Source organism: Salvelinus namaycush, chromosome 29 (assembly GCF_016432855.1).
Source record: "Salvelinus namaycush isolate Seneca chromosome 29, SaNama_1.0, whole genome shotgun sequence".
Taxonomy (NCBI): domain Eukaryota; kingdom Metazoa; phylum Chordata; class Actinopteri; order Salmoniformes; family Salmonidae; genus Salvelinus; species Salvelinus namaycush.
In genome coordinates this window covers 28,861,860-28,888,800 of record NC_052335.1, presented here as the reverse complement: position 1 = coordinate 28,888,800, position 26,941 = coordinate 28,861,860, and the positions used below count along the sequence as shown (strand labels likewise).

The following is a 26,941-nucleotide window of genomic DNA, read 5'->3' as shown; positions in this document are numbered from 1 at the left end:
TTCAATAACCAAACAGGCTTAAACAGGAATTGACATCTTGTTTAGTTAAGCAATAAGATCTTGTCATCTCAATATTCCCATTATGTGCTCTTACCGAGCTATGAAATGGTTTAGACACACTTCACTGGGACCTTGTGGGTTACTAAGGAGCTTGTGGTGGTTACCTCAGTAATACAAAATGGCCCCCAATTCCTGCACTACTTTTGACCAGGGCCCATATGAATCTGGTCAAATGTAGTGCACTACTGTATATAGAGAATAGGGTGCCATTCGGGACTTGACCTAAATATAGCCTAGACCGCCTCATATGTCCTTGCCTCCTCAGAGAAGTGTGGACACACCATCCGTAATATTCCTCCCTGGGATTGGTGCAATGACAAAACATTTGTAGGGCATCATATGGCTTATTCTCCTTTTATTCCGTTATGAATTCATGGTGACAGCAAATGTGTCAGTGTAAATTTAACACTGAAAGTAAACACTGTTTTAGTGTTAAATTAACTCTTATGAGTGTTGAGAATAAACTCTTTATATTTGAATGAATATGCCAAGATAAATTGGTGATGGTAAAATTATTGTACCATTTATTATTGGGATTAGGATTGCAAAAACTTTCCACAAATTCCTAGGTTTTCCAGAAGTCCTGGTTAAAAGATTCCCATCAGGTAAAAACATGGATTGTTGGGAGAGTTAGCAGAAGTTTGCAACCCTAATTTGTATTGAGCAAAACAAGAAACAGTTATTGCTCAGAAGGTTAAATGACCAAATCCCAATTCTCCTTAGTGAGTACCAGAAAGTAACCACAGCAACCACATAACTTCTGACAGATATGAGCTGAAACAGGACCATATAAATCCTATGTGACTAACTCAATTGCCGAGAGGTAATTTATACCTATTTTCAACTTTGGTTTACTGTTTCACTTAAAATGGATTGAGTGGTGAAATATTCCTTTAGTTTGAGTCAACCTTAAACTGCAAATCTTTAATTATTTTGTAATTTAGCTTATCCAGAGCAACTTACAGGAGCAATTAGGGTTAAGTGTCTTGCTAAATGGCACATCAACAGATTTTTCACCTAGTCGGCTAGGGGATTAATTCATTTATTTATTTAACTAGGCAAGTCAGTTAAGAACAAATTCTTATTTACAAACGAGAAACCTTCCGGTTATTGGCCCAACTCTCTTAAATGCTAGGCTACCTGCCACCCTAATATAGCACTTCTCTGCATATCCTAAACCCCTAACATTATACTGATGTATAATGAGTTAGGGTTGTCTAACAGTTTGGCATCTAATAATATCAACTGGCAACTTTAGTGCAAGAACTAAGAACTGTATGTCACTTCTCTCAATGTTTGTACTTGTGCACTCCTCCCCATGCATTTGATTGGTGAAAGTACGGGCTAAACAGAGTTTCCGGTAACACTTTATTTGGATAGTCCATCTGTAGATGCTCTAAAGACCATCTATTTATGAACCTACATAAATAAAATAAGAGTGCATCATTTAGCTACAGAGGATCAATAGCTTCTAAAAAATACCTGTGGATTAAGTTTTATCACAGGCTCTTAAGAGTCAGGAAGGCCACAATTTGGGCAGCATGCGAGCCAAATTTACAACAGCTTGTTGCGTTGAATGATTCATAGAATGATTTTGGAACCTCTAACCCTGGCACTTTGACTTGAACTCATCTTCCCATGGCTGTCAGTAACATTTCAACTACTAAAACAAAACACTGAACTTAACCCTTACTCTAAACCTACCCCTAACCTTATCAAGCAGTTGCTTGTCAACAGATGATCATACTATCAACCATCTGTAGAGCATCTATACACGGACTATCTGGACTATCCAAATAAAGTGTGACGAGTTTCCACCATATTTCTTTTGACAGTCCTTTCCTTTTAAATCCACGAAGGGAAGTAAACAAGTGCACACTTTAAGAGAAAGGACAGATAATTGGAACGCAGGACTTATACACTGATGTGTTCAAGTATGGTTGTAGTTCTAGTTCTGTCCAGCCCGTGGAAGAATACGGTAAGGCTTAAGCAGCAGAGAACAAGAGGTATAATCAAACTTAAGTACCTGCTACCAACCAACCAACACAGATTCCCATCCTCAACACAATAAAAATCACTATGGGAGATAACCAACCACAAAGTAGCCCCCCTTCCAAATCCCCATGGAGATAACCAACCACAAAGTAGCCCCAATTATACTGAATTATTCACTGGTGTAAAACATCCAGGGAACCCTTTCGGCAGATAATTTTATTACTAAAGAGGAAACCTTAATTATTTTCACACCTGATTAAGAGAGAGATTGGATAGCCAGAAAGCTATATCAATCACACAATGATTTGGTCTATGCAGATATACAGTGCCTTCAGAAAGTATTCATACTCCTTGACTTTTTCCACATTTTGTTGTGTTACAGCCTGAGTGTAAAATCTATTACATTTAGGTTTTGTGTCACTGGCCTCCACACAATACCCTATAATGTTAGTGAAATTGTTTTTAGATTTTTTTACAAATTCAGAATGAAAAGCTGAAATTTCTTGAGTCAGTAAGTATTCAATCCCTTTGATATGGCAAGCCTAAAGAAGAAAAAAGCAGACTTTGAAGAGTCTTGGTGGTTCCAAACTTCTTCCATTTTATACATAATAAAACTTGCTCCAGAGCACTCAGGATCTCAGAATGAGACGAACGTTCACATTGAATATCCCTTTGAGCATGGTGAAGTTATGAACTACACTTTGGATGGTGTTATGAACTACATTTTGGATGGTGTATCAATACACCCACTCACTACAAAGATACAGGCGTCCTTCCTAACTCAGTTGCCGGAGAGGAAGGAAACTGCTCAGGGATTTCACCATGAGTTTAATGGTTTTGATATGAGAACTGAGGATGGATCAACAACATTGTAGTTACTCTACAATACTAACCTAAATGACAGCATGAAAAGGAAGCTAGTACAGAATACATTTTTTCCAAAACATGCATCCTTTTTGCAATAAAGTAAAACTGCAAAAAACGTGGCAAAGAAATTGACTTCATGTCCTGAATACAAAGTTCTATGTTTGAGGCAAATCCAACACCACACATCACTGAGAACCACTCTTTATAATTTCAAGCATGGTGGTGGCTGCATCATGTTATGGGTATGCTTGTCCTCGGCAAGGAATAGGGAGTTCTTTAGGATAAAAAGAAACGGAATAGAGCTAAGCACAGGCAAAATCTTAGAGGAAAACCTGGTTCAGCCTGCTTTCCACAGACACTTGGAGACAATGAAAGGCCACCCCCAAGTGGTAAGGGTAGATAACAACATATACCATGCTGATCCTCAACACAGGTGCCCCTCAGGGGTGTGTGCTCAGTCCCCTCCTGTACTCCCTGTTCACCCATGACTGCATGGCCAAGCACGACTCCAACACCATCATCAAGTTTGCCGATGACACAACTGTGGTAGGCCTGATCACCAACAACGATGAGACAGCCTATAGGGAGGAGGTCAGAGACCTGGCCATGTGGTGCCAGGACAACAACCCCTCACTCAACGTGATCAAGACAAAGGAGATGATTGTGGACTACAGAAAAAGGAGGACCGAGCACACCCCCATTCTCATCGATGGGGCTGTAGAGGAGCAGGTTGAGAGCTTCAAGTTCCTTGGTGTCCATATCACCTAAACTATCATGGTCCAAACACACCAAGACAATTGTGAAGAGGACACGACAACGCATATTCCCCCTCAGGACACTGAAAATATTTGGCATGGGTCCTCAGAGCCTCAAAAGGTTCTACAGCTGCACCATCGAGAGCATCCTGACTGGTTGCATCATCGCCTGGTATGGCAACTGCACGGCCTCCGACCGCAAGGCACTACAGAGGGTAGTCCGTACGGCCCAGTGCATCACTGGGGCCAAGCTTCCTGCCATCCAGGACCTATATACCAGGCGGTGTCAGAGGAAGGGCCCAAAAAATTGCCAAAGGCCCCAGCCACCCTAGTCATAGACTGTTCTCTCTGCTACCGCATGGCAAGCGGTACCGGAGCGCCAAGTCTAGGTCCAAAAGGCTTCTACCCCCAAGCCATAAGACTCCTGAACAGCTAATCAAATGGCTACCCGGACTATTTGCCTTGTCCCCAACCCACCCCCAATTTTTACGCTGCTGCTACTCTGTTTATTATCCATGCATAGTCACTTTACCTCTACCTACATATTACCTCGACTAACCGGTGACCCCGCACATTGTACCAGTACCCCGTATACAGCCTCGCTACTGTTATTTTATTGTTGCTCCTTAATTATAAAAAAAATTTGCAAATACTTTAACACTTTCTTAACTTCTTTGGGGTAGGGGGCAGTATTTTCACGTCCGGATGAAAAGCATGCCCAGAGTAAAGTAAGGTTGGTCGATTTTCAACTCAGCTCCTATTGAAGATAGTGGGATATTGGTAATGTTGCACTTCCTAAGGCTTCCACTAGATGTCAACAGTCTTTAGAACCTTGTCTGATGCTTCTACTGTGAAGTGGGGCCGAAGGAGAAGGGAATGAGTAAGATCTGCCATGAGCTGACCATGCGCGTTCACATGAGAGGGAGCTCTGTTCCATCGCACTTCTGAAGACAATGGAATTCTCCGGTTGGAACATTATTGAAGATTTATCTTAACATCCTAAAGATTGATTCAATACATCGTTTGACATGTTTCTATTGACTGTTACAGAACTTTTTGACATTTCGTCTGCTTTTAGTGAACGCGCTTCGTGACTTTGGATTTGTTTACCAAACGCGCTATAATGATGAACATTTCTTATGGAAGTGGGAGTGCATTCCGACGAAGATCAGCAAAGGTAAGTGAAGATTTAGAATGCCATTTATGACTTTTGTTGACTGCATAATATGGCGGATATATTTGTGTCTTGATTGGGCTCTGAGCGCTGACTCAGATTATTGCATCGTTTGCTTTTTCCATAGAGCTTTTTTGAAATCTGACACAGCGGTTGCATTAAGGAGAAGTGGATCTAAAATTCCATGCATAACACTTGTATCTTTTAGCAATGTTTATTATGAGTATTCCTGTAAATTGATGTGGCTCTCTGCAAAATCAAAAGATGTTTTGGAACTTCTGAACGTAAGGCGCCAATGTAAACTCAGATTTTGGATATAAATATGAAGTTTACCGAACAAAACATACATGTATTCTGTAACATGAAGTCCTATGAGTGTCATCTGATGAAGATCATCAAAGGTTAGTGATTAATTTTATCTATATTTCTGCTTTTTGTGACTCCTCTCTTTGGCTGGAAAAATGGCTGTGTTATTCTGTGAATAGGCACTCATCTAACATAATTGTTTGGTTTGCTTTCGTCGTAAAGCCTTTTTGAAATCGGACTCTGTGGCTGGATTTACAACAAGTGTATCTTTAAAATGGTGTAAAATACATGTATGTTTGAGGAATTTTAATTATGGGATTTCTGTTTTGAATTTGGCGCCCTGCAGTTTCACTGGCTGTTGAAGAGGTGGGACGCTACAGTCTCACGTACCCTAGAGAGGTTAACTGCATTGTTGGTTAAGGGCTTGTAAGTAAGCATTTCCCTGTATTCGGCGCATGTGACAAATAAAATTTGATTTGATTTTTTTTTTGGGGGGGGGGGGGGGGGGGGGGGGTTGCGGTACTTTCCACCCCTTAGCTCCCCAATTATGTGATATCCAATTGGTAGTTACAGTCTTGTTCCATCGCTGCAACTCCCATACGGACTCGGGAGAGGTGAAGGTCCGGAGCCATGCTTCCTCCTAAACACGACCCCGCCAAGCCGCACTGCTTCTTGACACACTGCTCGCTTAACCCGGAAGCCAGTCGCACCAATGTGTTGGAGGAAACACCGTACAGCTGAAGACCGAAGTCAGTGTGCATGCACATGGCCGCCACAAGGAGTCGCTAGAGCACAATGGGACAAGGACATCCCAGCAGGCCAAACCCTTCCCTAACCCGGACGACGCTGGGCCAATTGCGCCTCATGGGTCTCCTGGTCACGTCCGGCTGCGACACAGCCCGGGATCGAACCTGGATCTGTACTGACTAGTTACAGTTTTAACTTAAAAATCGGCTTGAAAATCTAAGGCAAGACTTAAATGGCTGTTTAGCAATGATGAACAAACAACTTGACAGAGTTTGAAGAATTTAAATAATAATGTGCAAATATTGTACAATCCAGGTGTGCAAAGCTCAAGAGACTTTCAGCTGTAATCACTGCCAAATGTGATTAACATGTGTTGATTCAGGGGTGTGAATACTTCCTGTATGTAAATTAGATCTGTATTTAATTGTTTTCCATGTCATTATGGAGTATTGTGTGTAGATGGGTGAGAGAGAAACAATCAGTTTAATACATTTTGAATTCAGGTTGTAACAACTAAATGTGGAATAAGCCAAGGGGTATGAATACTTTCTCAAGGCTCTGTACATCTTACATCCATTGTAGGGAAATAATTACATAAGCCTTGAGATCGCAAACGTTAAAGGCACACAGCTTAATTTAAAAAAATTAAGGAATATTCTGGGATATTTCCTTGTTCAATGGTACTTTGATGACAGCCTGCCCTATATTCATTGATTCTTGACGAATAACTTGAGTTGCGTGTATGAATTTGAAAGTAGTTAGGTTGCATTTCTCCAGCCCCCATTCCTCAGCTTACTGCTAGTGGATACACAAACTCCAGATTTTGGCTTTAATGTACACTGTACAGTGGAACTATGTGAAGTAGCCTCCCACGATGGCAGCCACATATAGCTCCATCCCAGTCCGTCTCTGTGTGTTCACTGCAGCACCAGGTGCTCTGACACATGGAGGAGGAACTGCATGTTTTCTCAGTAGAAGAGGGACAGAGAGGTAGAGCACAGATACAGCAACCATCAAACTATTTCAGTGAGTTCCATATAAGCCTTGGGGACTAAACAAGACGTTAAAAATGTTGATGTCGGGAAAGAGTTCACATTTAACGTTCACTACTCCTGAAACAGTCCAGCTCAACACCACAGACAGTATTCAGATAGTCAAAACACCCCCTTTCATAATGCCTGCAGTAAAATGCATTGAGATTCACAAACCTACCCAGGCACAATTTTAAGATTGTGGAAGGTGATAAATTGACTTTGAATAGCGGGAAAAGTGCCCTATTCAATGCATGACTCAAGCTGAATAACCATGGCAATCGCCGTGTACTTAGATCTGTGTTAAATCTACAATCTAGGCCCCCTGATAACTATCCAACTGATGAAGGCAGAAACATACAGATTTGTAAGGCTAATACTAAAATCTTCTTCCATATTAATACCCATCAACAACAAAAATGTTTTTGATGTTGTTGTTTTTTTAACGGTTGTTTTTTCGTCAGTACAATTTGAGCGTAAATCAACAGATTACTTTTTAAATGTTAACAAATCAGTTTAGCCTTTTTAATTATTTGTTGTCCACGTTACTTTAATGTTGGTTTCCAGTAGCAGTAGTGATGGGGGGGTCAATACAGTTACATCTGTATCGTGACTTGCATACAGCACTGACACACACCCCACCAGACATGCCACCAGGGGTCTTTTCACAGTCCACAGGTCCAGAATAAATTAAAGGAAAAGTACAGTAGTATACAAAGCCATGATTGAATGGAACTCCCTTCCATCTTATATAGCACAAGTGAACAGCAAACCTGGTTTCAAAAACCAAACAAAGCAACACAGCTAGTCAGCTGTACCTATATCCTATATCTTGTTCTTTTTAAATAGTGAGCAAACATGTTTTCAGCACTTATTTCCATGACTGATCAAAACTAATTATATCATGCTATCTCTCGTCTCTCTACAGCAGACATATAGTGAGCAATATGTTTGGAACGTCAAATGACAATAGAATTGCAGAATCAAATCGCAAAACATATAGAACCGTGAGAATCTCAATACATATCATATCGGCACCTAAGTATCATGAGCAAAGCTCCATCCACATTGTACCTCCTGTCAATCAGAGCCTTCTCAGCATGCTTTGCTCTTGTACTCACCGGTCTCCCTTTGGTTTGCGGTTCTTCTGGGGCGGGACCTTCCCTTTGGGTCTCCTTTCGCTGCCCGCACACGGCCCCCCGCCCGGCCCCGTCACCCACAGGGACTCCAGGCCCTTGGAGGACTTCTTAAAGGTGAACTCCACCTGTTCGCCCTCCTTCAGGCTGCGGAAGCCCTCCATCACCAGTTTACTCTGTGGAGGAAAACAAATCAACACACCAGCCCTTTAAGAAATGCTGCCATGGAATTTGAATTATACCGACCAGACCATCCTTTAAAAGATACTGAATTATTACCATGTAATTACAATTACATCCAGACCACCCCTCTTTAGAAACACTGCACTGTTACAATTAATGATTTTTGGGCTAGCATTTATAGCAAACCTTTAGAATGTCAACTATTTAATTCCAGTCATTGTCAATGTTCATCCTTATCAAATTATATATATTTTTTATTAAATCGAAAAATTGGTAGCTTAGGTGCATCCCTTCCTCATCCCTCCCATTTTAGTTCTCACTTAGACAGTTTCCTTCTGACAGAGAGGGGGGGGGGGGGGAATAGGGTTTCGCACCCAATGCTGTCACTTCCCTCTACACAATAAATATCTGTCTTTATCAGTTCCATCTAAATTATTCATCTGGTTACTACGTAAACACTAGGCTACATATAAATCAAAGACGTTTGATTTGACAACAACATAATGACTGATATCATGTATCTTTTACGGATCGCACCCGACGCATAACCGAATTTAGCAGAGGGGAACAAACACACACACCATCAAAATGTATACATGCTGTTGAAGGACTGTCAGAGCAAGCCAACAGTATGCAGGCCTATGAAGAGCTATTCAAACAAGCATGTTGCCACGAGAGAGAGAGGCTGAATGATTCTATAAACAGAGTACAGTTGGGAAGAATGGCTACTATTTGGGTTAGCTTTACTAAGTCATTTACAACAGTGCAAATGTTGCTTGTGTTTATCTATGGTAAACAAGTTCAAAAGATAAAACTGTAAGACAAAATAGGACTATAAACCATTAAAGTTCATGCATATAAAACTATTTGGTTACACTTTATTTGTATGGTCTGGAGTTTCCATCTGTAGAACCTCTACAGATTGTTAGTTTGACAAACTATCTATCTGTTGATAAGGAACTGCTCGCTAAGGTTAGGGTTAGTATTTGAATAAGGGTTAAGGTTAGGGTTAGTAGATAGTTAGTTGAAATGTTACTGATAGTCAGTAGAGCACCTACAGATGGACTATCCAAATAAAGTGTTACCAATCATTTCATGTTCATGTTTCATGAAAATATAATAAATCTGGTCCAATGTATAGCTTTATTTTGTATTAATCTTTGATATAAATATTATTAGTTAAATGTTATCTTTGGAAACCAATAGGAAAGACAGAAATAATAGCTGCACTAAAGTTATTACAGTTAATTTCTTCAAAGATGAAACAAGGAATTTCTTTATGAATTAACCCATTTTTGGAATAGATTTATACGTGTATATTTGCTATAATACATTTAATTTCACACAAAATGTTGCTTAGAATTAATAACACAAAGCTATTATAGAAGCTTGAATATCTTTATAATGGTGTTATCATCTCACATACCCTGAAGCTTTCTAAATGGAAAATGTGAGATCTATTGACTAATCAACATTAATTCATTATCTACTAATGATTTTAATACATTAAAATCAGTCATTATTATGCCACTAGTAACAGCTACTAACTGTCCTAGTTTATATTTAGACCCTTTGATGATATATCTAACAATTATTTAAAATCACTACAGTAATCTTACATTTAATTTATTGCTTGAAAAAGACAGCAATTTCCCTCAACCAATGAAATTGTACAAGTGGGAGGGGCAAAAAGGCAGTCCAAATATCCAAGTAAATGATATACTTCAAATCTCTAAACCACTCAATTATTTCAATAGATTTTATCATTTCTAATTCAGTGAGTTTTCTAAATATATTCAAATTTTTTAAAAAATATCTAAAATACCAGTTTGCATAATTTCTAACACTAATTGTTTTCACATAACATAGAAACAAATCCTTCTGTTATACACGAACACATCTTGGGATAACCCATTGAAATCAATAAATGTAAAACTGTATGGTTAATTGAAATACTTACAACAACTGCATCTCCAAAATTACGATGTCACATTTTACTTAAAGTACTGTAAACTATAAAATATCTAATCCTACCAATTAATTCAAAGTGATCAGATCAGCACTGTAGTTCAGAGATTTCACTATACATGATTATTACTATATACACTGCTCAAAAAAATAAAGGGAACACTTAAACAACACAATGTAACTCCAAGTCAATCACACTTCTGTGAAATCAAACTGTCCACTTAGGAAGCAACACTGATTGACAATAAATTTCACATGCTGTTGTGCAAATGGAATAGACAAAAGGTGGAAATTATAGGCAATTAGCAAGACACCCCCAAAAAAGGAGTGATTCTGCAGGTGGTGACCACAGACCACTTCTCAGTTCCTATGCTTCCTGGCTGATGTTTTGGTCACTTTTGAATGCTGGCGGTGCTCTCACTCTAGTGGTAGCATGAGACGGAGTCTACAACCCACACAAGTGGCTCAGGTAGTGCAGTTCATCCAGGATGGCACATCAATGCGAGCTGTGGCAAAAAGGTTTGCTGTGTCTGTCAGCGTAGTGTCCAGAGCATGGAGGCGCTACCAGGAGACAGGCCAGTACATCAGGAGACGTGGAGGAGGCCGTAGGAGGGCAACAACCCAGCAGCAGGACCGCTACCTCCGCCTTTGTGCAAGGAGGTGCACTCCCAGCGCCCTGCAAAATGACCTCCAGCAGGCCCTCATACCACCCTCATGGAGTCTGTTTCTGACCGTTTGAGCAGACATGCACATTTGTGGCCTGCTGGAGGTCATTTTGCAGGGCTCTGGCAGTGCACCTCCTTGCACAAAGGCGGAGGTAGCGGTCCTGCTGCTGGGTTGTTGCCCTCCTACGGCCTCCTCCACGTCTCCTGATGTACTGGCCTGTCTCCTGGTAGCGCCTCCATGCTCTGGACACTACGCTGACAGACACAGCAAACCTTTTTGCCACAGCTCGCATTGATGTGCCATCCTGGATGAACTGCACTACCTGAGCCACTTGTGTGGGTTGTAGACTCCGTCTCATGCTACCACTAGAGTGAGAGCACCGCCAGCATTCAAAAGTGACCAAAACATCAGCCAGGAAGCATAGGAACTGAGAAGTGGTCTGTGGTCACCACCTGCAGAATCACTCCTTTTTTGGGGGTGTCTTGCTAATTGCCTATAATTTCCACCTTTTGTCTATTCCATTTGCACAACAGCATGTGAAATTTATTGTCAATCAGTGTTGCTTCCTAAGTGGACAGTTTGATTTCACAGAAGTGTGATTGACTTGGAGTTACATTGTGTTGTTTAAGTGTTCCCTTTATTTTTTTGAGCAGTGTATATTATTTTGCCATTTTGGTGAGGACAAATCTTTGTGCTTCTTGACAATAAAGACGTCAACCTCATCACTAAAAGACATCACCACCACTACTAACCAAATTACTAAAAGACATCACCACCACTACTAACCAAATTACTAAAAGACATCACCACCACTACTAACCAAATTACTAAAAGACATCACCACCACTACTAACCAAATTACTAAAAGACATCACCACCACTACTAACCAAATTACTAAAAGACATCACCACCACTACTAACCAAATTACTAAAAGACATCACCACCACTACTAACCAAATTACTAAAAGCACTACAAACTCTTAAGAATATCGGTGGGAAAATGCCATAACTATGAAAGACAGGGGAATCGACACATTCATCATTTAAAACACCTCGTGGTTTCACGAAGGGTGAAATAGACTCCTCAATCATACATGATTTCACACAATGTATTCATTCGTTCATTTATCCCTTCGTTCACCCATTCATTCCCTGTCTCCTGCTAGCAAGCAGTAGGTGATTAACTTAGCTCACTCCAGCTAGCTGAAAGTAGAAGACCATTCTGGATGTTTTGGATATGCTGTGAGGAAAAGGAAAGGATTAGGGATAGAATGAGAGACAGCAAGGATTCTACACCTCTATTCAACAGGGCATACACTCACGACAAAACAAGGGATGAGGGGAAAGAAAAGGACAGAGAATGGAAGAAAAGGGTGATGTCATGGTGAACTGAATTAATATGCATACAAGTTGCGAATGACAACCAAGGTGGGTATTATATGTCCGTTTCAGCTGTAGTGGCTCACTTCAGGAAATGATTATACATTTTTGTACAAATCACAACAGCATTAAAACAAACGGCTAATAAATGATTTCAATCCCGGCGACTTTATGATGGATATATTATTATAAATTCTAAAATGTTACAGGCATTTTAAAATATCTTGTAACTAAAAATTCAGCAGAACTGCTTCTCTCTCTTTCTTTCAAGGCCTTATCATGACTAGTCATTGATTCTCTGGCTCAGCCAATCAATGAGAGCCTTCCTCGTCCTCTCCAGTCATCATTTTATGAAAGCAGCATGTGTTTCCGGGTCAAAGTTCAGTGGTCCTCGCATCCCCGCCCCCTGGGCCTTCATAACACTGGTCCAGTGATTGTCAGTTAGGAAACCACACAAGTCCTTTTGTCCACTAGAAATATGTAAACTCACATTTCCTAGATACTTTAATGAATATCTAGTATCTAGGAAATGATAGTAAAGATATACAATTGGCTTTTTATATAACCACAGTATCTCGTGTGTAAAATAATGTGTCAGTAATTACAAATTGCCGTAGGACTTTATTCAAGCTACTCGACTATGAACTAAATCAGATGAATGAAATTGAGTTATTCCCTAATAAAATAAATTCCGGACAAAGGAATGCATATTATGCCAGATGTGCGTTTGTGGGTCTGTGTGTGTGCTTGTATGTACGTACGTGCATGTGTGTGTGTGTGTGTGTGTGTAAACCTCAAGAATCAGAACCTGCAACTCGAGTGCCCTCCTCTCAGGTGACCTGGCGGGTGTCCTGCCTGGTTTCAGTTTACACAGAGGTCAAGAGAGGGCATGGTCAGAGGAGAGAAAGAGAGAGAACAAAATGGAGGAGTGGCCTGGAGCAGGGTGGGGGTGTGCTGCGCGAGAGGGAGAAGGGGAGGGAGAAATGCCTCCAGCACATTCTGTTCAGCTCCAATGGAGGAGCAACTCCTGATCAGGCCTGGGAGGGACCAGGAATGACAAGGAACAAAACCTCCATTTGATCAGGAGCCTTGCAGGTCAGTGCATAAACCCCCCCCCCCCCCAGAAAGAGGACCCACTGACAGGGAAAGAGGCAGGGAACACACCGACCAACCAACCCCCACACACCTCCTAAACTGCCTGCCCATTCTGAGAGTTAGCCATGTGCTGTGTCCATTTCCACATACAAGTAATAAGGATTTGGTCCGAGTGTGTGTGTGTTCTGTTTCAGAGTGGTGTTTGTGTGTTCATCTATTTTTCATCGTTAATTTACAAGGAACGCTGAGAAGACATCGTCTTTCACAGCAACCTGGGAGGAGAAAATGATTATGTATTTATTATGCTCATAAGACTACCTCCAGAATGTGTGTGTACATGCGTAGCGTGCATGCAAGTGTGTGCAAACTGCGAAGGAAGCACATAATAAACCCAGCGCCATGGATGAAAATAGCCTCCTAACCATCGTCATCACCAGTCGCGGTAATCGATGCAGGAAGTGGAACGAGAAAGGAGCTGTGTGAGGGCTAATTATGGGATGGAGCTGCTGGTCGGAGTGAAGTAGCCTATTGGAAGCAGTGGGGGGGGGGGGGGGGGGGCTGTGTCCATGCGCACAACCGTATGTGTGTGTGTGTGTGACGACCATGTGGTGCGGTGCCATTAAGTATCTTTTTACACACAGGAAATGCTAAGTGGACAAAGCTGGCCCCGATTGTCACAGATGGACGTGACCCAACAGGATGCATATAAAATAAAAAAAACACCAAAAGACGAAACCTCACTGCGCTAACATCCCTCGCCCTCCTCCGCACGTTTTCATTACAGCCACTAACCCCTGACCTCTACCCAACACCCCCATCAAACATTTAAGAGTGTTCCCATTTCCCCCCTGGCCCAAATTAACAACATGCTAACCGCTAGCGTACACTGATTATGGAGCGGACAGTATTTGATCAGAGGGGGGGAAGGGGAAGAAGTAGATCATTCTGCTATGGGTTTATCAGGATGGAAAAGAACCACGGTGAGGTGGCTGGGGAGAAGAAAAGAACCACGGTGAGGTGGCTGGGGAGAAGAAAAGAACCACGGTGAGGTGGCTGGGGAGAAGAAAAGAACCACGGTGAGGTGGCTGGGGAGAAGAAAAGAACCACAGTGAGGTGGCTGGGGAGAAGAAAAGAACCACGGTGAGGTGGCTGGGGAGAAGAAAAGAACCACGGTGAGGTGGCTGGGGAGAAGAAAAGAACCACGGTGAGGTGGCTGGGGAGAAGAAAAGACCCACGGTGAGGTGGCTGGGGAGAAGAAAAGACCCACGGTGAGGTGGCTGGGGAGAAGAAAAGAACCACGGTGAGGTGGCTGGGGAGAAGAAAAGACCCACGGTGAGGTGGCTGGGGAGAAGAAAAGACCCACGGTGAGGTGGCTGGGGAGAAGAAAAGACCCACGGTGAGGTGGCTGGGGAGAAGAAAAGACCCACGGTGAGGTGGCTGGGGAGAAGAAAAGACCCACGGTGAGGTGGCTGGGGAGAAGAAAAGACCCACGGTGAGGTGGCTGGGGAGAAGAAAAGACCCACGGTGAGGTGGCTGGGGAGAAGAAAAGACCCACGGTGAGGTGGCTGGGGAGAAGAAAAGACCCACGGTGAGGTGGCTGGGGAGAAGAAAAGACCCACGGTGAGGTGGCTGGGGAGAAGAAAAGACCCACGGTGAGGTGGCTGCGGAGAAGAAAAGACCCACGGTGAGGTGGCTGGGGAGAAGAAAAGACCCACGGTGAGGTGGCTGGGGAGAAGAAAAGACCCACGGTGAGGTGGCTGGGGAGAAGAAAAGACCCACGGTGAGGTGGCTGGGGAGAAGAAAAGACCCACGGTGAGGTGGCTGGGGAGAAGAAAAGACCCACGGTGAGGTGGCTGGGGAGAAGAAAAGACCCACGGTGAGGTGGCTGGGGAGAAGAAAAGACCCACGGTGAGGTGGCTGGGGAGAAGAAAAGACCCACGGTGAGGTGGCTGGGGAGAAGAAAAGACCCACGGTGAGGTGGCTGGGGAGAAGAAAAGACCCACGGTGAGGTGGCTGGGGAGAAGAAAAGACCCACGGTGAGGTGGCTGGGGAGAAGAAAAGACCCACGGTGAGGTGGCTGGGGAGAAGAAAAGACCCACGGTGAGGTGGCTGGGGAGAAGAAAAGACCCACGGTGAGGTGGCTGGGGAGGAGAAAAGACCCACGGTGAGGTGGCTGGGGAGAAGAAAAGACCCACGGTGAGGTGGCTGGGGAGAAGAAAAGACCCAAGGTGAGGTGGCTGGGGAGAAGAAAAGAACCAAGGTGAGGTGGCTGGGGAGAAGAAAAGAACCAAGGTGAGGTGGCTGGGGAGAAGAAAAGAACCAAGGTGAGGTGGCTGGGGAGAAGAAAAGAACCAAGGTGAGGTGGCTGGGGAGAAGAAAAGAACCAAGGTGAGGTGGCTGGGGAGAAGAAAGAACTAGCAGTAGTAGGGTGACAACCTTAATTCACTTCAGCAAACGGGGGCCTAGTAAAGAAAAAAAAAAGGTAAGAAGCACAGGTCAACATTGCAAATAGAGTTGTATTTTTGAACATAAACAAAACAGCAGCCCTGCTTCTTGCTTTGCTTTAAAGCTGAGGTACAGTATGGGACTGGAGAGAAGCACAAAACTGTGGAGAACAATGGTCATGAATGTAACTGTAATTCAAAGCAGAACTGTCTTTAGACAAATAATGACCCAACTAAGAAAAAAACTGGACAGCAAACAAAAATGAACAGTACCATGGCACCTTATGGACATTTGACATCTGCCAGAGAAATTTACACTTTTTTTCTAATTTATTTTTTTGTTTTGTTTTCTGCTGTTGTCGTTGGTATTAAATGTGAATATTATGAAATGTAATCGACCTTCATGAATTAAAAGAGAAAGAAGCCCAGCTGCCCAAAATAAATTAAATAAAAATAATTGTTTCTCAATTGGAACTGAAAAACAAACAGGAATGTGATAAAGCCTGCAGTTAGATAGTGTTTATTAGGTCACACAACTGAAAACATTTTGCAACAAAAAAGGAAAATGAGCGTCCAGGTAGTCGCTCCGTGTTTCAGTCCGTTCTCTTCGGTTTGGTGCCCAATGAAGGGGACCCCGGTCTAAAAAGACTTTCAATCAAATGTAAGACATGACATTTCCACTTGGGAATATAGCTAAATATCAAGCTAAGGACATAGATTTCCCCCAATTAAATATACAGTTGAAGTTGGAGGTTTACATACACCTTAGCCAAATACATTTAAACTCAGTTTTTCACAATTCATGACATTTAATCCAAGTAAAAATGCCCCGTCTTAGGTCAGTTAGGATCACCACTTTATTTTAAGAATGTGAAATGTCAGAATAATAGTAGAGAGAATGATTTATTTCAGCTTTTATTTATTTCATCACATTCCCAGTGGGTCAGAAGTTTACATACACTCAATTAGTATTTGGTAGCATTGCCTTGAAATTGTTTAACTTGGGTCAAATGTTTGGGTAGCCATCCACAAGCTTCCCACAATAAGTTGGGTGAATTTTGGCCCATTCCTCCTGACAGAGCTGGTGTAACAGAGTCAGGTTTGTAGGCCTCCTTGCTCGCACACGCTTTTTCAGTTCTGCCAACACATTTTCTATAGGATTGAGGTCAGGGCTTTGTAATGGCCACTCCAATATCTTGACTTTGTTGTCCTTAAGCCATTTTGCCACAACTTTGGAAGTATGCTTGGGGTCATTGTCCATTTGGAAGACCCATTTGCGACCAAGCTTTAACTTCCTGACTGATGTCTTGAGATGTTGCTTCAATATATCCACATCATTTTCCTCCCTCATGATGCCATCTATTTTGTGAAGTGCACCAGTCCCTCCTGCAGCAAAGCACCCCCACAACATGATGCTGCCACCCCTGTGCTTCACGGTTGGGATGGTGTTCTTCGACTTGCACGCTTCCCCCTTTTTCCTCCAAACATAACGATGGTCTTTACGGCCAAACAGTACTATTTCTGTTTCATCAAACCAGAGGACATTTCTCCAAAAAGTATGATGTGTCCCCATGTGTAGTTGCAAACCGTAGTCTGGCTTTTTTATGGCGGTTTTGGAGCAATGGCTTCTTCCTTGCTGAGCGGCCTTTCAGGTTATGTCGATATAGGACTCGTTTTACTGTGGATATACATACTTTTCTACCCGTTTCCTCCAGCATTTTCACACGGTCCTATGCTGCTGTTCTGGGATTGATTTGCACTTTTTGCACCAAAGTACGTTCATCTCTAGGAGACAGAACGCGGCTGTGTGGATTTTCCCATGATGTCAAGCAAAGAGGCACTGAGTTTGAAGGTAGGCCTTGAAATACATCCACAGGTACACCTCCAATTGACTCAAATGATGTCAATTAGCCTATTAGAAGCTTCTAAAGCCATGACATCATTTCTGGAATTTTCCAAGCTGTTTAAAGGCAGAGTCAACTTAGTGTATGTAAACTTCTGACCCACTGGAATTGTGATACAGTGAATTATAAGTGAAATAATCTTGTCTGTAAACAATTGTAGGAAAAATGATGTGTCATGCACAAAGTAGATGTCCTAACCGACTTCCCAAAACTATAGTTTGTTAACAAGAAATTTGTGGAGTGGTAGAAAAACTAGTTTTAATGACTCCAACCTAAGTGTATGTAAACTTCCGACTTCAACTGTATATGTTTTTAAACACTAAAAAGTTGCTTTTTGATTGGTGATTGAGCCGGTTACATCATGACTGGTTGACAGCGTTAAAAATAACAACTTCAGGTCCATGCAACACACACACATATCTATAGTGATTATGATAAAAGAAAGCAGTAAAGCCATTTCAGATATTTCTGAAGTCTATTCTTCAAAAACCACTAGGAAAAGGAAATCAAATGACTGTTAGGACAGCTACAGGTAGCATGCTATCACGACTTTAATTTGGTTTCATTGACAATAATTTGTCTTCATAAAACAAAGTTCAATACCATCGGTATATAAACTAAGATGGATCAATGTTCACGATTAAACTTGGAAATAACCCGAATTAAACCTACTGCTGGATTCATTCAATCTGAGCACATAAAACAAACTTTAGACAGCGACTGGATTTGTATGACAAGAAATGGTTCCGGAAACAAGTTGCCTATTATCAAATCAAATTTCAGAACTATTGAAAAATTTCTGGCTTGAGCTTTTTTACACACAATTATAAAAGCTGTGGTTTCCCTTTCTGTTTAATATTCCTCAGTGATTATCTTTAGCCCTTCGGTATATCATTTATTTTCATACATTTTCTGTTTCTAAAAAAATAAATAAAACCCACCAGATGGGTTGAGATCATAATCATAAAGGCTTGTGGTCAGTGTTAGCTAGGTGAATGCTAGCTAAATGCAAGGTGAATGCAAGCTAAATGCTAGCCAAATGCAAGGTGAATGCAAGCTAAATGCTAGCTTAGGTTGCATTAAAACAGCATTTAGTACTCGGGTTCAGCAATAAGTAAATGTATGACCAAAACTAATTATCAATGTAAGCCCTGTAAACAAACTATTGGTAATAAAAACATTGAAAAAAGTATACTGTGGCTACTTGCTAACTAAGCTGGGAAATTGAATGGTCTTAACAATTTGTTGCTCCATTTTCTTTCCGAGGGGAAATGCAACTTGACAATGACAAAATAACCAAACCAAGAACTCTATTATTTTAAAGAGTATTTGATCCAGGGTCTTAGATCATTGAGAACAAAATATATTTTCATATATTTTATACAGTCCAAATACACATATAAAAAAAATGTTATCCTGAAGTAAACCAACTACAGTAAACATTACATTGAAATTCAAAATGTCCCTTTATATAATTTCACAGAAACACACAAAAACATAGTAACATAAAAGATGCGTTCAAATCCACCAAGCTTCTTCAGAAGCAATGCCAAAACCAAACCATCAGTGGAGCATCTCTGTGTTCTAGACAATACAAAAACAGATCCCCTACTAAAAAATGGAATCAGTCTGTTCTACAACTTTCCTGTTTGTCATGTCAATAGAAAATCATTTTTAGCACCATTTCTTATCTAACTCCCACAATCCATCCTTCCAATCACATTCCCCATATATGGACGACTCCTCTAGAGGAAGTCATATGACCTCCCTGCTTTCTTCTTCTGCGTTTTTTTGAAGCGTTGAAGTAAAGAGGGCGGAGGTGAAAAGAAGGATGGTGTGTGGCTATGGCACTAGAGACAAAGCCTGATAGTGGTTATCTAGAGGCAGGGACTGGGGAGGGGTGGCAGGGACTGGGGAGAGGTGGCAGGGACTGGGGAGAGGTGGGGCTTGAATGCCAAATGGTGACACAGGTCAGAGGTTAATCTCACTAGGGGCCCATTTTAACCTCTGCTATGCCACAAACACACAACCAAAAATCTCCAGGTGCTCAACTATTATTACGTAGTGGACCAGGCAGGAACAGCAGAAAAGGCAACAAGAAACACCCAAAAAACACACAATCATGGAGGTTTCCGATGGAGGAAGGGCCAGTACAGCAGCACACCATGCTCAACGTTGTTAGACTTGATCCCCAGCAGAGGGAGAACAGCAAATCAGGCCCTTCCCTTTGTCTTTAAACAAATTCCTCTTTTAAAAAGAATGCCTGAGGATGGAACAACCCCCACGCGAGAACACACACACACACAGTTCCACACTTGCCTGACTTGAAATCAGTTTTATGACATAGTTGCTACGAAAGGTTGGAAAGCTGACACGCGCACACACTCTCGCACACACACACACAAAGGGGCATAAGTAGGGTTTCAGTAAGGGCCGGAACTAGGCAATTATTTTTTTAAGTTGAAGCTCATTTTCTGCATTTCTATACAATTAAAACACTTTAAAATGCTAATTTGGACAACAGCAAAACAAGCCAAAATGCCCCCAGCCATTATCACCTTGGCTGCTGTAGGTTCATTCACCTCAGTCCATCTACAAACACCTAGCCTATTAGCTGTACAAGTGTAATGTTATACCCCTGAAAGGGGGGAAATTTGAGAAATGTGTAGCATCAGCGACTGTTCAATCAGTTGTAATGATGAATTGGATCAAATCAGCAACTCTGTAAATACATCTCTTTTATCGAATGACAATGTTCACATCTGTATTCCTAGGCATTACTAATCAAGCGCCGCACAGACAGACATCAAAGGAACACACAGATTATCGTATAATCACATTCACATGAATTATTTGAATATTATTTACAATTCTGTATTAATATCAGCAATGTAGTTTTACAAGCATTTCGCTACACCCGTAATAACATCTGCTAAACACGTGTATGTGACCAATAAAACTGTGATTTGATTTGTAGTGGTAAAAGAAAAGGTGGGTAAAGAGTAAACTATAAACTCCAGTGGACGATCAAGATCAGAAGACAGACCATGTGGAGATCTCATATTGAAACAGATGCTTGATAAAAATGAATACAAATTCTCTTAGGGGACACCAAGTTCGGGAACCTCTATACTAACTTCTCTCTCCTCTGCATGCATTGCAGCCTTTTATTGACTGAATATACAGTAGCAGTCAAAAGTTTGGACACCTACTCATTCCAGGGTTCTTTATTTTGACTATTTTCTACTTTGTGGAATAATAGTGAAGACATCAAAAGTATGAAATAACACATATGGAATCATGTGGTGACAAAGAAAAGTGTTAAAAATCAAAAGATATTTTTATATTTGAAACTCTTCAAAGTAGCCACCCTTTGCACACTCTTGGCATTCTCTCATGAGGTAGTCACCTGGAATGCATTTTAATTAACACGTGTGCCTTGTTAAAAGTTAATTTGTGGAATTTCTTTCCTTCTTAATGCATTTGAGCCAATCAGTTGTATTGTGACAAGGTAGGGGTGGTATGCAGAAGATAGCCCTCTTTGGTAAAAGGCCAAGTCCATATTATGTCAATAACAGCTCAAATAAGCAAAGAGAAATGAGTCCATCATTACTTTAAGACATGAAGGTCAGTCAATCCGGAAGATTTCAAGAACTTTGAAAGTTTCTTCAAGTGCTGTCGAAAAAAACATCAAGCGCTATGATGAAACTGGCTCTCATGAGGACCGCCACAGGAAAGGAAGACGCAGAGTTACCTCTGCTGCAGAGGATAAGTTCATTAGAGTTACCAGCCTCAAATTGCATCCCAAATAAATGCTTCACAGAGTTCAAGTAACAAACACATCAACATCAACCGCTAAGAGGAGACTGCGTGAGTCAGGTCTTCCTGGTCAAATTGCTGCAAAGAAACCACTACTAAAGGACACCAATAAGAAGAAGACTTGCATGGGCCAAAAAAAACACAGGCAATGGACATTAGACCGGAGGAAATCTGTCCTTTGGTCTGAGGAGTCCAAATTTGAGATTTTTGGTTCCAATCGGCAAGTCTTTGTGAGATGCAGAGTAGGTGAATGGATGATCTCCGCATGTGTGGTTCCCACCATGAAGCATGGAGGAGGTGGTGTGATGGTGCTTTGCTGGTGACACTGTCAGTGATTTATTTAGAATTTAAGGCACACTTAACCAGCATGGCTGCCACAGCATTCTGCAGCATTACACCTTCCCATCTGGTTAGCGCTTAGTGGGACTATCATTTGTTTTTCAACAGGACAATGACCCAACACACCTCCAGGCTGTGTAAGGGCTATTTAACCAAGAAGGAGAGTGATGAGTGCTGCATCAATAACCTTGCCTCTACAATCACCCAACCTCAACCCAATTGAGATGGTTTGGGCTGAGTTGGACCGCAGAGTGAAGGAAAAGCAGCCAACAAGTGCTCAGCATGTGGGAACTCCCTCAAGATGGTTGGAAACACATTTGAGGTGAAGCTGGTTGAGAGAATGCCAAGAGTGTGCAAAGCTGTCATCAAGGCCAAGGGTGGCTACTTTGAAGAATCTTGTTTAACACTTTTTTGGTTACTACATGATTCCATGTGCTATTTCATAGTTTTGATGTCTTCACTATTATTCCACAATGTAGAAAATAGGAAAAATAAAGAAAAACCCTGGAATGAGTAGGTGTGTCCAAACTTCTGACTGGTACCGTATATGGGGTAGCAATGAGGATTTGTCATCTGTAATGGTTATGATAAATTAGGCATTGTTGCAATCTATACTGAACAAAATTAAACGCAACATGCAATAATTTCATAGATTTTACTGAGTTACAGTTCATATGAGGAAATCAGTCAATGGAAATAAATTCATTAGTCCCTAATCTATGGATTTCACATGACTGGGAATACAGATATGCATCTGTTGGTCACAGACAGTTTAAAAAAAAAATGGGACTCAGGACCTCGTCACGGTATTTTCGTGCATTCAAATTGCCATCTCTAAAATGCAATTGTGTTCGTTGTCCGTAGCTTATGCCTGCCCATACCATAACCCCACAATGGGGCAATCTGTTCACATTGACATCAGCAAACCGCTCACCCACACAAGGCCATACACATGGTCTGCGGTTGTGAGGCTGGTTGGAAGTACTGCCAAATTCTCTTAAATTATGTTGGAGCCGGCTTATGGTAGAGAAATTACCTTAAATTCTCTGGCAACCGCTCTGGTGGACATTCCTGCAAAACTTGAGACATCCGTGGCATTGTGTTGTGTGACAAAACTGCACATTTTAGAGTGGCCTTTTATTGGTGCACCTGTGTAATGATCAAGCTGTTTAATCTGCTTCTTGATATGCCACACCTGTCAAGTGGATGGATTATCTTGGAAAAGGAGAAATGCTCACTAACAGCGATATAAACACATTTTTACACAAAATTTGAGAGAAATAAGCTTTTTGTGCGCATGCTAAATTTCTGGGATCTTTTATTTCAGCTCATGAAACATAGGTTCAACACTTTACATCTTGCGTTTATATATTTGTTCAGTGTATATAGGTAAATGCGCACATATTTTTTCCAGTGCGGGCCTCGTGTTCGAAAAATAAAACATCTATTAGAGTACTCAACAACAAAAAATCACGAGAGTCATCAAACAGTCTAAATGTGTAAAATGCCCATCCCTAACCAGTTGGGAACTTATTCTCCAAGAGTCGGGTTTTGTTTGTTTGGAGGATGTCTGTAAACACGGCAAGAGTTGCGACATGAGATAATCTTCATCAGCTAAGCACTTATGTATCCAAAACAAGCACATAAAGGTCATAATTCATAAAGGTCATGTAAACTGACAGATTATCTCATAGAACAAAACATTTAAGATCTCCTAAGCCTGTGTTAACCTCAGACCTTATTTTCAGCATTTATCCCGAAACCCCATTCTTTCCCCCATAGGAATGGCCAACGAACCAGAGGTGTACTACAAAGCAGGATCAATGAGTTAACCAGATACCTTTGATAAGCAAACAGAAATAACTACTGATTTTCTGGTTCATTAAAAACAGTAAACCTGGATTTTTGTTTGTCAAATCAGTTAGATCATGCCCATTTCAAGTTTATTTTTCTGCAATTATAAAAAGTTAGATTAGAATATGTATGCAAGTTAACTGGCTTACTCCTTGATCCTGCTTTGAATCATTTCTTTTTTTTTGTTTTTTTTAAACTAAAAGCTGCATCTATTGCATCTCCAAAATATGAAATGAAAATCACACACACCGCATACAGAAGGCTGTGTAGGAGTGAGCAGTTCATTGATAGAGTAGTAGCTGATGAAGAATCACATGCACACACAGAGGAAGTGATTGGACAGGAACCCCGATGCCTGGGCCCCCCAGGAAGATCTCTCCAAGGTCGACATGGAAGCAGCTCATTATTTCTGTCTCCCTCTCACCAACTCTTTCTCTCTCTACTCTCCCCCCTAAACTCCCTCCCTCAACCCCCCCCCCCCAACTCCCTCCCTTCCTCTTTCCCCCCCACAACTCCCTTCCTCTTTCCCCCCCACAACTCCCTCCCTCTTTCCCCCCCATCTCCACCCCTCTTTCCCCCCTATCCCTCCCTCTTCCCCCCCCCCCCCCCCCCCCCAAGATCGGTGTGGAAGAACTTGACTGGCCTGCACCGAGCTCTGACCTCAACCCCATCGAACACCTTTGGGATGAATTGGAACGCCGACTGCGAGCCAGGCCTTAATGCCCAACATCAGTGCCTGAACTCACTAATGCTCTTGTGGCTGAATGAAAGCAAATCCCTGCAGCAATGTTCCAACAAACTCCATATTAATGCCCATGATTTTGGAATGAGATGTTCAACGAGCAGGTATCCACATACTTTTGGTCCTGTAGTGCATCTTTCAACGAAATAGTTGTACGAACACGTGATCAACTGAGTGTTTTTAACTGTTAGTCTTTTTGCATGGTTTCCAATATGGTGGGCCATCAACCATTATTCTCCCTGTCAATGAGGCAATAAAAAAAAACTACAAACTGTGTCATACAAGCGTTCTCCTGTGCAGTTCAAGGGAGAGTGAGGGTTTGGAGAGGGATAGTGCCACTTTAAGGAAACACCACAGCATGTTGTTGTGTGCCCTGTAGCCTACATGCTAGGGAAACGTCATGATGATACAAAATAACACATTTGGACAAATGGTCAATTAAAAGATAGGCTACACATGTTGCAACCAACACTCTGGCCTACAAAAAGGTCACTATTTCGCAATAACACGTGATGTTATTGCCAAGCAAGGACAAAGGTTAGTACAACTATAAAATCGAGTCATTTCTCCTTTAGAAATAATTGGCCTAGGCTGCTTGATCAAGCCTACTGACTCATTGCTTTCCATCAACAAGGTGGAGTAGACTACAACGTACAGGGTAAAGGACTGCACCAAAGAGGGAGATGCCCAATGCCCATAGCAGCACAATGTCAACCTACACGCTTTTTCTCGTTCGGGGAACTTACTTGGTGAACAAATACGTCCAGAGGGGGGTCTACGGGGCTCCCCTCGCTGCTGGTCATTGATATAAATCCGAACCCCATTCGAACATTAAACCACTTGCAGTGGCCTGTTCCTGACAGAAGCTGGGGCCGAATTCGCTCTTCCTGCTCCGTCGACTTGGCTTCGTCTTCTCCGCCACCTTTACCCGCCCCTCCTAAAAGGCATATGAAAGTAGTAAGCTACAGTAGGCTATGTATTGATAGACGAGTGTGGATGTGGCATATGTATTTAACCTATAGCCGTGCCTGCGCAGTTAGTAGGCCTAGTAGTAACCTTTACACAACTTTTATGGAGCCCAGTTGGTTGGAAATCTCCATAGCCTAAGCGGTGAGGGAATCCCCGCCACTGGCCGATGTGATGTTCATCTTTGCTAGAATTCGTCTCCACGTAACGATTTTGGCGCATGGTAGAACGATTTGAACATCACGCAAATCGGTGTAAAACAGGCTACTTTATAGGGCTTCTAACTGCATGGCGCACGGCGATATGCGATTGATTGGTCGATTTTTCCCTTGCACGTGCATGCTCACTGATGTAACTTCTGGAGCATATTTACGTGCATCTACCACTGTTAATAACCAGCATTGTATGGAACTCCAAGGGCAGGTGTACACACATGGTTCACCATGCAAGCCCATGTTGGGCACAATACGCTCTTTATCGTTGACACACAGCTCCAACAAGACCCCAATATGTATTTTTACATGGCAATAATCGTGGGCGGTAGGCTACATAACATGTTATATGTAACAATAGCCCGTCGCAGCCCCCCTCTATACCATCAGAAGGAAAAAGTAAGGACACATTTTTTTTTTTTTTTTTTTACAAATAATTGTAGAATAACCTTCGGCCATGTTTCCCCGCGGACCCTCTGTTCGAAAGTTCCAATCGAAAAGCTTCCTCTGCGAAAACGTGTTATGATAGTCACCATTGATCCGACATCCTCAATTCCAGCGGTCACAAATTTAGCTCGCATGGTACAGCGTGCTTTCCCTCTTTTGATATTTTGTCATGTCTCTCTCCTTCAATCCTTTCCTCGTTCACTCCACTTCGAGCGCTTGCTCTCTCTCTCATTCGTTCGCTTACTGGCTGTGCCTCTGCCAGTACTAGACACGTGACTTTGTCAATTACATGCTTTCTTGCTACTAATTTTACCACTGATCTAGGGACGGTAGTGCAGCGAAAAAAACTGACTCGGAACCGATTAGGTCCAAGTGGTCAGCCGTGTCCTCACAATAACACACCTTTTATTAAAGAATGATGCGTTATCTTGCTTCAAATGTAACAACTTCGGCCAAGAGTTGTGTGAAAGGCAAGTAGCCTTCTGCCTAATGGTCAGCCTGGTTTTCGCCTGCTTCATACAATTTTAAATAGCCAAATCTGTTTATAAAATGTAATAACTGACATTTGAATAACAGCAGCGAATGCACTAAATTGGAACTATAAAGAATGTGAAACAACTAATGACTGCAAACAAACATCTGGTGTAGTAAATATTAAACCTGTTGTTCTGCTTATTTTATACACTAGTACTACATTTCATTTCTACGTTCCTAAGTCCTTACGATTCACTGAGATACATGTGGTAAAATAGACCTATAGAAAATCGCTTTGAGATTGAATTTAGGCGTTTATTTGAATTGATAGATTACATTTGTTTGCTGGACACATTTTTTGCTGCATTTACTAAG

The 26,941-nt window shown here is 41.8% G+C and overlaps 1 protein-coding gene across 1 annotated transcript in view; it reads right to left on the bottom strand.

The window, feature by feature from the left end:
- lin28b (lin-28 homolog B (C. elegans)) overlaps positions 1 to 26,286 on the bottom strand; it is a 43,123-nt gene extending 16,837 nt beyond the window's left edge. Inside the window, exons 1-3 of the mRNA XM_038968841.1 lie at positions 26,095 to 26,286; positions 25,214 to 25,404; positions 8,057 to 8,247 (exon numbers count right to left, since the gene is read on the bottom strand). Of these exons, the coding sequence (XP_038824769.1) occupies positions 8,057 to 8,247; positions 25,214 to 25,404; positions 26,095 to 26,104 (392 nt within the window). The 5' untranslated portion in view covers positions 26,105 to 26,286. The remainder of the gene's footprint in view (positions 1 to 8,056; positions 8,248 to 25,213; positions 25,405 to 26,094) is intronic.
- Between the last annotated feature and the right edge of the window lie 655 nt (positions 26,287 to 26,941).